This window comes from Coptis chinensis, chromosome 6, assembly GCF_015680905.1.
Source record: "Coptis chinensis isolate HL-2020 chromosome 6, ASM1568090v1, whole genome shotgun sequence".
Lineage (NCBI taxonomy): Eukaryota > Viridiplantae > Streptophyta > Magnoliopsida > Ranunculales > Ranunculaceae > Coptis > Coptis chinensis.
The window spans coordinates 6,199,558-6,212,117 of record NC_141461.1 but is presented as its reverse complement, the minus strand read 5'-3'; the positions used below and the strand labels follow the sequence as shown (position 1 = coordinate 6,212,117).

General features: G+C 36.1%; 1 protein-coding gene and 1 long non-coding RNA gene across 2 annotated transcripts; one reads left to right on the top strand and one right to left on the bottom strand.

The window, feature by feature from the left end:
* Nucleotides 1-2,829: 2,829 nt before the first annotated feature.
* On the bottom strand, nucleotides 2,830-11,593 carry LOC147491080 (zinc finger CCCH domain protein). Its single transcript, XM_086569178.1, is given in 13 exon segments — nucleotides 2,830-3,094; nucleotides 4,022-4,259; nucleotides 5,413-5,523; nucleotides 6,459-6,526; nucleotides 6,603-6,716; nucleotides 6,973-7,067; nucleotides 7,963-8,061; nucleotides 8,155-8,215; nucleotides 8,373-8,548; nucleotides 9,026-9,033; nucleotides 9,802-11,033; nucleotides 11,118-11,232; nucleotides 11,455-11,593. Coding segments are annotated over 12 exon segments (2,346 nt in total). The 5' UTR covers nucleotides 11,151-11,232; nucleotides 11,455-11,593; the 3' UTR covers nucleotides 2,830-2,983.
* Nucleotides 3,106-3,959, top strand: LOC147491081 (uncharacterized). The gene is made up of 2 exons (XR_015200119.1): nucleotides 3,106-3,580; nucleotides 3,653-3,959. It is a non-coding gene; the product is annotated as an uncharacterized LOC147491081 (long non-coding RNA).
* Nucleotides 11,594-12,560: the final 967 nt, after the last annotated feature.

The window sequence follows — 12,560 nt, the reverse complement described above, 5'->3', positions numbered from 1 at the left end:
CTTCGTACAGACTACAGAATCACACGAGCAAATGCAACACGGGTTGTTGTGGAATTAAGAAATCTTCCTGAGCTTGTTGTGTGCACGTCCCTGTCTTCGTAGTAGTAGTAGTTTGCTAGGGTACATTGCTATGGTGGAGCGCAAAGGGTCTAACGAGTCTGGAGGGGTGATGTACGCATTTGTTTGTTTGCTAGTTTTGACTTTTGAGGGGGCTTAGAAATTGTATCTAGGATGATAGTCGTGGAGATGATAGTCAGAAACTCCGAACATAATTCCTAACAAACAAATCAGGCCAGTCAAGCATTCTATTTGTGTAAAACTTGTGCCAAGACTCAAATTTTCGAGTCTCTGAAACCTCTTCAAAATGAAAGATACGTTTTGCAAATTGCACAGACGGAAAAATAGAAGAGAGTTAATTAGATATAGTGCATGTATAAGACATATTGATGACATGTGGAGTCGGGGTCGTAGCAGAGTAGCGAAGAGGAGACATGATGCAGCGGATCAGGTTTGCGGTAATCTAACTGCCGAGAACTGCCATATAGGGAGTGGGACAGGTAGAGAGCTGAGGAGCGAGATGGAGAGGAGATGAACGAACCTGATGAAAAGAGAACTTAGGAAAAAAGAAAAGAGATCGAGAGATAAGTAAATCTATTAGGTTGTAATATTTTGAGTATACAGTGCACATCCTTTTTTTCCATCTCTCTGGAGTCTGGTGTCTCAAATAGATTTTACCCGTTTTTACGGGAGAATATTTTTTTTTCTTCTTTTTTAGGGGAAAAACTTTGATTAACTTCACATGTTATTATCTTATGGTTGTATGTTGATTAACTTTGTACACTGGCTAAGTTTTTCATTGGAACCTTTTTAATTCGGGTCAGATAAACTCATATAATTTCCGATGTTATGGAAGGACAAAATGAGACTGTAGTTTTCACACACATAAAAACATATAAAACACGCAACATAATCCATATACCAACAACACAAATAAAAACATATAAAACATTGAGAAAGCATAAGAACTTTGAGGAATAAGCTTTTACCCTATCTTTTCCTATTCTTTTCATGTTTATGTTCTTCCATTTTACACGTTACTGGTATATTCCTCACTTATGAGGATCGGGCAATCGAGCTAGAACGAAGCCAACAAACAAAATTTACATCACGTCCACTACACCATTTTAGAATACGGATCGAACTTGAGGCATTTTTGTTTGGCAGATGGATCCCCACTATTTTTATTTTTATGCTACAACTCTTTTTAAATAAATTGATGTTCTATAATTTTGACAATGCCCATTTTATATGTTAGCTTATATAAATTAGATTGATGATGTATAATATGTTGTAATGTATGAAATTTGATCTTCACATTTATTGTGTTTTGGAATGACTATGATTTTGGCTTTATGAAATACTTTGAATGGTCGACTCCTTTTTTTTTTCGCCTTATCTTTTATCAATTACTCTTCATGCTTTGTGAGCAGACATACGTATCTGTTGACCTAAAACGTATACTTCTATATCTGGGAGCAAAAAAATTAATAAAAATGGTATGGGAAATTGATGTGAGAATTCTTAGCAGCCAAACAACATGTGGGAAATTGACAATGAGAATTATTGAGAATTCTCTCAATTTGCCAACGAAATCGGAGTATATGAACCTCTCTGGAGAACAATGGGTCGACCCAGGAAGCAGAGTCTCTTCCTATTGCCCAGACGTACACCAGAATCTGTGTCCTTAGGTATTGAGTACCCCATGAAAAGGGTATCCTCCCTCGCCCTACGGGGTACTAGTAATGGTGTTGGAGGATGTAACCTTAGTGTTTCCTTCACCACAGCCTGCAGATATGGTAATTTTCCTATGTCACCATCTTCAAACTTTTTGTCTTCACCTACTACTTGGTCTAGTTCAGCACTTCAGCTACGAGATTTCTCATCGCTTTGGGGTTGCAAAGGAGCTCTGTCATGGCCCACTCTATGGTGCTGGTCGTTGTGTCTATAGATCCTGTAAAGAGTTCCTACACCATTCAAGGAGCATAGAGGCCTTAATTGAAAAGCAGAAATGAATATATAAGAAGATTTTAGACTTGCAGAACATCGAAATCGTGGTGGATAAACTGGGTGAATACGTGCTTACCTACAGTTAGTGTTAATTCCTACATTTTCTCATTTTTCTGTGTTTAAGCATATGAATTGAATGCAACTTTTCTCACCAGTATCAGCGTACTGATGTTTCTTTCCGATAGTTCTGTGGGTTCACCTCACCATCTTTCTTACTCCCTTTAAAATCCAGCATCACATCCAGAATGAAAAACACACAACACGGACAGGGTTTCAGTCATTCTATACTACAATCTTTTATTATGTTTGGATTGTTTGCTTATTGTTGTTACGTGTACTCAAAGTCTCCAACATAATGCTCAAGAAATCGTTCCTTGGCACAATAACTTAAAGAATTGTGAGATATACACGTATACAAATACAGCTACATAATAATAAAGAAATACGTCACCAGTTAATTGCCTTGCTGAACCAAAAAGCTTTATTAGTAGTTGTATACATGTATATTTCACCATTGTTACCATTACAAAGAAACAATTGTTCCCTTTGCACCTCATCTTTTAGTGCATTAGTCAGTCATGAATACAAGTATTCAACTACAATATATAAAGACAACTTGTACAGAGGTAGGTAGTGAGTGGTAAAGTAAAATTGTTCGACTGTGAGTCTGCCACAATAATGTTTTATTCCGCATGACATACCTCAATGGATCACCTATTTGACCTTGATTATTGACAAGGCTTAAGCATCAGAATCGACAAATTGACTGCATGGGTCTTCTATAAACATACAACCCTCAAATTGAACATTTATAAATTATTTCTTAACCAATTCACATTTAATCATTGTTTACAATAAATAACTAGCACATACATGGAAAAAAGAAAAAAGGGCTATGATCTTATTGAGGACTTCACTAATTCGGGGATAGAAAGTGCACCCTAGCAAGTGGATACTCTTTCCCGGCTATCAAGACACCTGTTTGTGACCACTGCACATCTTCCCAGTCAAGGTTCTCCTCCAAAACCTGCTAAAATTGCCAGTAAAGCAAACATTCAGCAGCTCACAATTGCAAGAAGAAAATTGGGTCATATCTACCCTACATCTGATGGGACAACTTAAATATTAAGAGTTATTACTAATAAGTGCTGAACTGAGATAGTTGGTAACTATGTCTATATGTACCAAATGATGAAAGATGAGGTAACATCTAACTACATCTCAAAATCAACTTTAAGGACACTCATTCAGAACCCAGCCTTTCTTCAACCCAGTCATGAGTCAATGGTTTCTTAATACCTATATGGCTATATGAATACAAACAAGCAAGAATAGCCAAATTAGGGTCAACCAGCAAGGACACATTGATCGGAGGTCCAATTTCAAATTCTAGCAGATTGATCAAAATGAAAGAATTGGAAATGGAATTGAGATTGATCAAACAAGAAAAGAGGCCAGAGAAGATCCTGCATTCAGACAGTACAGATCTCACTCCAGTCGTCCATGAGAGCAGGTACGCTCATTTATGCTGTGTATATGAGTATTATTGTAGCACTCAAACTGTGTCTGTGCATTTGGGCTACAGAAAATTCTCATTTACAAGGGAACAAAGTTCCATTTCACAGTCGAGCTTGGACTCACACAGAGCAGATTCCAGAAGCCACCTCATGATTGGCAACTAACATTCGGTCAAAGTTACATTTCTGGAAAACTATAGGAGATTCGTTTTAGATATGTTCAAGCAACAGTCAAGAAAAAAGAAAACTCAGGAAAGCCTCGTTTGAGAGACAGCTATTCAATGGTATATCATATAAGTGATTTGAACATTTATTCGAGTGAACATTGTAAATTCAAAATTTGCGACGAGTAACAGAGTACTTGTTTTAATTCAACTTTTCAAACGTCTTTAAAATAATTATGTCAATTAAGTCCGAGAGACTACGGGTAAATTTACCTCAATATATTCAAGGGGTAGGGGGATTCCAATAGAGCGCATCATATTCTGAGGAAGGGGCTTCTTACAACGAGCCCACCGGAATACGTCATTTTGAGTGTTCTCACGATCCACCACAGTTCTTTCACCATTTTGGTCATATGTAGTATGAGCTTGAGATTTATCATTCTCTATTTCTGATGGCTGAGAGGTTGCTATCGGACTGACCGTTTTCCATTTATTATAACAGAGCTCGTACCTTAAAGTGACAAGGGAAAGTATTTATAATACATAGAAGTAAACTGATACAGCTAGAATTAAATACACAGTAATAAATAAAGCTCCTAATTTTCAGCAAGATACATTGCTTCTTCTAAGCACTAGTATCATGTAGCAGTCTGTTACATTTAATTCATGGCCATGAATTGCGTTTCTGTATGTTGTATCTATCAAGGAAGAAAAGCAGTTATGTGTTCTCTGTATTTTCATTCTGTAACAATTAACGAGTTCTTAGCATCTTTTCCTAATAAAATGCTGAAAGATCCTAGGATTCTCAAAATTATCGCAACAAATGGCGAAAAAAAACTACTAATAAGATGAATACTTTAGTTCTCATTTATTAAGTTGAATTTCCTTTTCACTCAAATTCAACTTTCAGATCCATTTCTTAGTATTTATACCCACTTCACTGGAGGGAGGGAAAAGCCAAAGAATATGATAGTATCTGAGATTATTTAGATAACCAAACTGTAAATTAAAAGTAGATTCAAATGGAATAATAATTCCATTCGTAACATAATGGTCTATCCTAAACTAAGAGAGAAGTCTGAGTCATGAGATTAGCAAACAAGCTTATGCAAGATGCCTTGTCTAGAAATTGCAATATACCAATAGTGAAGCATCCTATATGAAAACCTCTTTTTTTGCACGCAAGGATATATTATAAATAAAAAGAATGTTACATCGAGAGTGTTGTTGTTACACGGTTATATGAAAACCTCAATATGCAATATCATAACTAGTCTAAATACATAATAGAATGAACAAAAAAACAATCCAAAAGGAGCTAGAAAGACAAAGCTGTTGAGAAATAACCATCCTATCATACTATTATTATCACCTTTGAGTGAACACATCTTAAATATTGAGACTAAATTTGCAGACATGCACCTTGTGGACAAAGTAAACAGAACAAGCTGATTCGACCACATCAGTACTTATCCAAGTCAGCTTTGTGGTTCACACAAAGTATTATAGGTGGAATAGGTGGACCAATCAGCTTGTGTATGTCCACAAATTCAATGTTTTAAACATCTCCAATAACTATAGCAGAGTAGTAAACAACTGGTAAATAACTCAATAACAAACATATATGTATCATGGAGTTGACATTCATCTAAGGAAATAATAACCTGTTTGAATGTGTTTCTAGGTATAGAACCTCTCCTTTCTTCAATCGTGCAGAAGTGTAAAGCGGTTTCTTTAGTCCCTTGTCAGCAACTATGCTTATACTGTATTTTATCCTGAAGAATTTGACATATATGGCAATGAGTAAGTTCATAAAGTAAATCTGTATAGAAAATACATCTACATAAACTAATAAACAAAATAAACAGATATGGCCATTACAAACTTGTGTTAGTTTATAAGCCACAAGCTATAGACAAACCTACGGACTATAAGTCATAACTAAGTGGGAAAGATGAGGCCATGAGCAGCGAAGGCTACACAGGAGTTCTCTCTGCTCACGAGTAGAAAGACCAGAAAAAGAACGGAAATTTTTTCACAGAAGAAAGTCTTTCTTTTTTCGTTTGTGAGTTCCAGGGAGAGGGGGTCGCGGTTTTGATTGATCAAAAAGAAGAATCTACTTCAACCGATATGCCCTTAGGCACAGCCATACATAACATCTATATAACAAATTAGGGTGGTGCTGGACATCCAACACCACCCCCTAACCTTTGGATCTAGCTTATGACGTGGCGAATCGTAGGGCTTATGAGGTGTGGGTCGTTTAATAGTGTGGAACAAGAGTATTGCATCATTATTGAAGTCAACAAATGCGACTGGACTTTTAGTGGGCTTCGGTTGGGCTTTTTTTGTCGGGCTTATAATGGGATTCGATTGGAGTTTTTTTAGTTGGGCTTCGGTGGGGGGTTTTTAGTGCCGTACGGCACGGGCAATATACTAGTATTTAATAATATATATAATAGTTAAATAAATATATGATTATATGAATGGGCGAACGACGGGAATTGAACCCATGCATGGTTGATTCACAATCCACTTTAATCATAATATTCACTTCAAATATGGATGTGCCGTCACTGGTTATGGATCTCACCAGAATTATACGTGTGTGTGTGTGTGTGTGTGTAATCAAAATCAAAATCAAAATGTAAACTATATACCAAAAGCAACACAGATCACACGAACTATATAAAGGAACTCTGGAGTATACCAGGGTTCATTGCAGAGGTTGTATTGTATTGTGACCTCCCGCACAAATCTTTGTTGCCTCAACGCATTCTACAAAATAAAGATCAAACAAATAAATAATAAAGACTTCACAACACCAATAAGAGAACAAGAGAAATTTCTATACCGATGCAGCAGCTCTTGTAGTCATTGTACGTTCGACAGCCACTGGAGCCAGAGTAGGTTCCACAGATGATGTATGTGTCAAGCAGGGTTCAAGGTCAATGGACCCGCCACCTTTCTGCAGACAGGTATCAGAAAAATTGTCAGAAGACTCCATGAAAGTAGTACTCCAAATTAAATCACTAATAAATCATAACCAAAGCGATTATACAACAATAGAACAGATTATGAACTGTTAGATTATGAACTGTTATAACTTATAAAATCCCATATTGTTGAAAAAATCTAGAGCTGGAAAGTATCTATCAGAGAATTTGAAAACATATCACTATAAATTACAAATGCAAATCGTACAAAACGGAAATTATATTCACCTTCACAATGCAACACCTCTCAACACGATAACTACACCCAATTGCAGCTCCCCACGCACGTGAACGGACATTGTTTCTTAATGTAGAAGTATAACCTACAGCAAAAGTCCACATCATGATATTGTCATCCACTATAAAGAAACTTTTATAGGACATAATATGCTTAAATTTATTATTTATATGATATCTACAGTAATCAGCAGAGGTTCAATTGTGTGTAAATTTTCAATCAATGAGACTGCACACACACACACACACACAAATAATAATGGCACGTCTGAGAGAGACCGTTATATAAGCTTCTTAAAGATATACCTGCCCTAATCATGCATCATATTCTTTTATCTATTTCACTTTAGATGAAGGCGAAAATCACTTATAGGTGCCCTAAACATGCATCATACTATTTTCTTTTATTTTCACCTTAGATGAAGGCAATATTCACTCCTAGGTAATGCGTTTTAATCTCATTTAAATCATAGACTTTTGGCTCATAACCACCTTCCTTTCCATGCATCTCACTAAATTTCAAAATATGATCTACTTCACCCATTTACTTGCCTCTATACTTATTGAACAAAATTATTTCCAATTCTATTCGTTTCTAGTATTGCTAATTTCCTTTTCACTGTTGGTTTATGTTATGATTTAATTATTTTGAGAGGGGTAGAAGTTTTCTAAGAACAACTCATTTCTAAGAATTTTCTTTTCTCTTCAAGCTAAGATATGATCATTGTAGTACTAGTTGTTAATTAAGTGTACTTAAAAAATAATTTTAGTCATTAAATCAAATGAAGACCAACCCAATTCTCCAAACGGAGATAATACTATCAAACAACACATGAATAAAATCACTGAAGTCTAGGTCAACGCATAAAGCCAACATTTGTCACGAAAAAGCTACTTCAAAAACATAACAATGCACAAAAGATTATAGCCCAACTTCAGCATCTACACAATAGACAGGCATGAAGAGTTCCATAAGCTTACAATCCTGAGGTGGCATCACCCTGATGGTTGCACGCAACTCCTGGATAGCCGACGGGGGAGGAGATGCAGTAGGACGGCAGTAACCAGTGTGCATGAGAACTGGCAAATAAGAACTGGTTAGCATATAACAACATTATTAATCTCAAAAGGGAAAATCACAAAAAGACAAATGCTTTTATCCAAAAGGCATACCAGCAACAAGATCGGAGTCGTCCGTGTATATATCTGTTCCCCAGAGCTGACCACCTCTGACCTGTAATTCAGGATCAAAATGTAGAGAAGAAATACAAAAGACATTGACCGACTGAGTGTTACTGTAGCAATACTACCCACAGTGAATAATAACTAACACCTAATCAAGCATTAAATCCAACTTTAACAAATATGCAAATTTTGTGTTATAAGCTTACTTGACGGTTTGTGGCAGTGACATATTCAGCCGGTATTCGGATTTCCAGGGTTGGGCCATTTAGAGAGCTCTCAACATTTTTATCTTCCTGAGATGCTTCAAATTCCTTCCACAACTTTATCAATTCTTGCATGCATTCACCCACTTTGTAAACAACAGTTGAAACTTCAGGTTTGTCTGCAATGAGAACAGATAAAGGTGTAATTGCAACAAATATGCATGTGAGACAACAAATTAGACCCAGAGTCACCAAAGTATATTTGAGGAAAAATATCATATGAATCTCCTACAATGGGCTCTACATGGTGACCAGTATAAACCTAAATATAATTTCATAGCATCAAGACAACCAAGTTTGTTTAACGCCACACTTGAAGACAAAGAAAATGAGGTCAAGAAAAGTTACGAGTCTGCAACTCTACAGGACTGAGTAAGAGACTGATTAAAGGTAATAGACATCTAGCAATCCATTCCTACCAAAAACAATGGCCCACTCAATACATGCACTGTAAATGATACGAAAAAAAAGAAAGAAAATAATTATTGACAAAAATTACTGCCCAGGAAAAGGTTTTCTTCAAGCATGACACACATGCCCATGTTGATTCAACTTGCATAAATCAGCCCAATCAATTGAGATGAATACCCACTAACCTTGAGACCTGAAACAAAATAAGAGAGTTGTGATATTAGGCAACAGATAAATAACGCTGAGTAGCAGGTACGCAACAGAAGAACAAAAGCTTAATAAAACCTCAAAACAATAAATCCTTTTGAACTTGTTTTCTCGACGAAAGACAACACACATTCTGCCAAAATGTAGAAGAAAAAATGTCATACATACTAATTTCCCTACCTCACTGATTATATTGTTTTTCTATTACGTTGTCATTAGGCATATCTACAGTAAAAAAGCATAGTTGAGGATTAGCTATCCTTTGTCACTGCCTGCCCTAAAAGCCTGTATAATGAGGACTTTAAGTTTCCAGCAGATGAACTCAAAAACAAACAAGAAAAAAAAAAAAAAAAAAAAAAAAACTATGTCGCCTAGTAATAGGATTTGCATGTAAAGTTCCTACATCCATACTGATTAATGATTATAATAAATAACAAATACTCCAATACCACGATCCATGATACTGTTTTAAAGGCACATTTCATTCTAGTTTCCTGCTTCCCAAATTACATGCAGTTTGGAACTTGAACAAATAACACCCCAAAAGATAATTTAGAACATAACGAAATAAAAGGAAAAGTTAAAACCTTATCATAAAAATATACAGAAGCAGATGTAGAAAAACAAAAACAAAATTTTCTTAGATAAATCCGTTAGACAACATATATGTAGATAGATTAATCTGCTACACCATAATCTTGAGTGATATTAATGATAAAGAAATGTAGAAATTATGAAACAAGGTATAACTTACTCCTCGTTATCTCTTGAGCGAGACCGAAATCGAGGCTCCCGATTAATTTGAGAGCCCCTTGGCCGAAGCATCCTCTTACGTTGTTGAACACCGAAGCTGAAACCTTCTCTTTCTTTTTCTGTACCTCCATCGCCCTCCATCAATCCTTCATCTGACTCCTTGTCATAACACTTACCACGTTTTTCATGTCTGTCTCCTTCTGATTCTACGTCTCTTTCCTTTTTCCTGTCTTTAGATTCCCTATCATCGGCTTTCCAGCCATCATGTTCTTTTTGCCTCCTCTGTTCCACTGCAGGATTTTCCAACTCAGGTGTTCTAATAGATCCATCTGCCGATTCCTTCTCATTGTGTAAACCCTCTTTCTCTATCCCATTCAATGTTTCCTTCTTAATATGATCCTTCTCCCTCTCCTTTGGTCGCTCTTTCTCTTTCTGAATGTCCTTTCTATCCCTCTCCCACCTCTCTGATTCTCTTTCTTCCCTAGTTATTTCTCTGTGTTCACTACTGCTATTACCTAATGGAAGGTTGCTTCGCCGATCAATTCTGTCCTTGTCCCTTTCTCCCCAATCTCTGTGTTTCTCACCTTTCTTTTTCCTGTCCTTATCTTTCAACTTATCATCACTTTTCACGACAAATTCGTTCTCCTCGCCTGCATGTGCTTCTAGATAACCCGTTCTTGATTGTTGAAGAATCCCTACCAATCTCACTTGTTCCTTGAGTAGTACTTCGAGTTACGCCCGTGTATCGATACCATCGGTTGCTGCTTCAGGATATCGTTTCCCTCTATGTTGTTCCCTAGGATCCTTCCAGTTCAAAGGACTATTTCCAGCATTATAAGCATCCTTATCGATCTTAACATCACCCTTAAATTCCATATGAGACTCCCTGTCATGTTTTACTTCTTTACTATCATCCCTCTACTTTCTATTCTCACGCCTTTACCACTTTGAGGCTCAACTCTTGACTTCGGCATACATGTCCCTAGTTTCACCCTTGAAATCTCTGTTATCTACTTTGGGATCCCTACTGTCCTTATAATCTCTTGATTCCACCCTGTTTTCAGAAGTACAATGATGGTCTACATATGAATCGTTAGATGGTGGTGTGGTTCGATAAAGTGGATGCATGGGTGACCTCCTATCGACATCACGGGATTCAGTTCTAGGCACTTTGGCTGACCTCCCATCTTGCCCTGATTCAAATTGCAATGGATGGTATTCGTTCGAAGCCAACTGTTTCAATTTTCCAGAATGATTATTACTATGAGACAGGTTCGCATTTTCAATCACATGTTTTGAAGCCGAAGAATGACTTACCTCTTCATGCAGTCTCTTTGGAGTGCCACTCATTATGTTCAGCCTCCCAATTCACTCACTTTCTATCAAAACTTGTCGTCTTTCACAAATAAAAAACATTCGCTTTGAGTACAACCTGAAAACCAAATAAATAAAATTAAACAATATATTCCAAATCGACAAAACTAAAATTCTTTTCTTCGTTGCATGTATTATCCAATAAATAAACTCGCAATGCTGACTAGGCCAAAAATCTTCTTCAGTGAACAAAATGAACAGTAAATATTTACAATTTATCCTCTATAATCATAAAAAAAAAATACACAATTCAAGAAACAAGATAAAAAAAAAACGTTACCAATTCGTTAATTAAACACGTGTTAGTAAGTTAGATCTACAAGTGAGTTTTTGATAGTGTTGGGTAATTAATTGGGGTTACAATGAGAGAGTAAAAAAGTGACATTTGAGTCTTATCTTGGCTTTTTTTTTTACCTTTTAATTTCTTCTTTGAATCGCTCTCTCGTTTTGGGTGGCTGAGTGTTTTTTTTCTGTTTCGCCTTACGTGGTCTAATAACCTCACCGTTTTTTGGGAAATGACCGAAGTTGACCTTTTAGGGATTTGTTTTTACCTACTACTACTTGTCGTGACTCGTGAGTCGTGACTAGGCAATTTTCTAGTAAATCCAATTAGAGAAGGAAATAATAATTGAGATAAGGAAAAGGTTCTAAAAACGACTATTGTAGAATGAAAGCCGAAAAGGTGTAGATGATTATATATAGGTGGAATCCATCGAGTGAATGAGATGAATGTGGAAATTCAAAGGCAAGAGAGTACATGGGAGATAAGTGGTAGAGATTTGTGTTCTGTTGTCTGTGAATCTAGACAGTATTTCTCAAATATTACTCACATAATACATTTAAGCATTTAAGTGTGCAATCAAGATAAACAAAACACTATATTATTTACTGATATGATGTTGTGAGTGCTTTTGTTGATCTCACGCCTACCAACAATTGCTTTTCTCCCAGGTGGAGTATGTGGCCCTACAAATTGTAGCAATATAGTTTATTCCGATACCACCCATTCCCACTCAACTAGTATTACATATAGCCATAGATCATGATTCCGAACGAAAATTTGAAATTCCATCTGAAATTTTGGTTTAAAAAAAAAATGAAATTTCAAATATAGAGTTGAAATATCTAAAATTTTGAAATCATCCGAAATTTCAAATGTGATAGAGATCGAAATTTAATAAATTTCGGATTTTGAATTTATCGGAATTCTAAAAATTCCGAACTATGCATATAGCTATGTAAATTGCAAAAAGTATATCACTATTCACAACTAAGTTTATAGTTAGAGAATACTTCATACAAAAAGGTGAATAAGAGCTATTGACAAAAAAGTGAATAAGAGCTATAGACCTTAGGGTAGTCATTGTAGGATCTATATATATACAT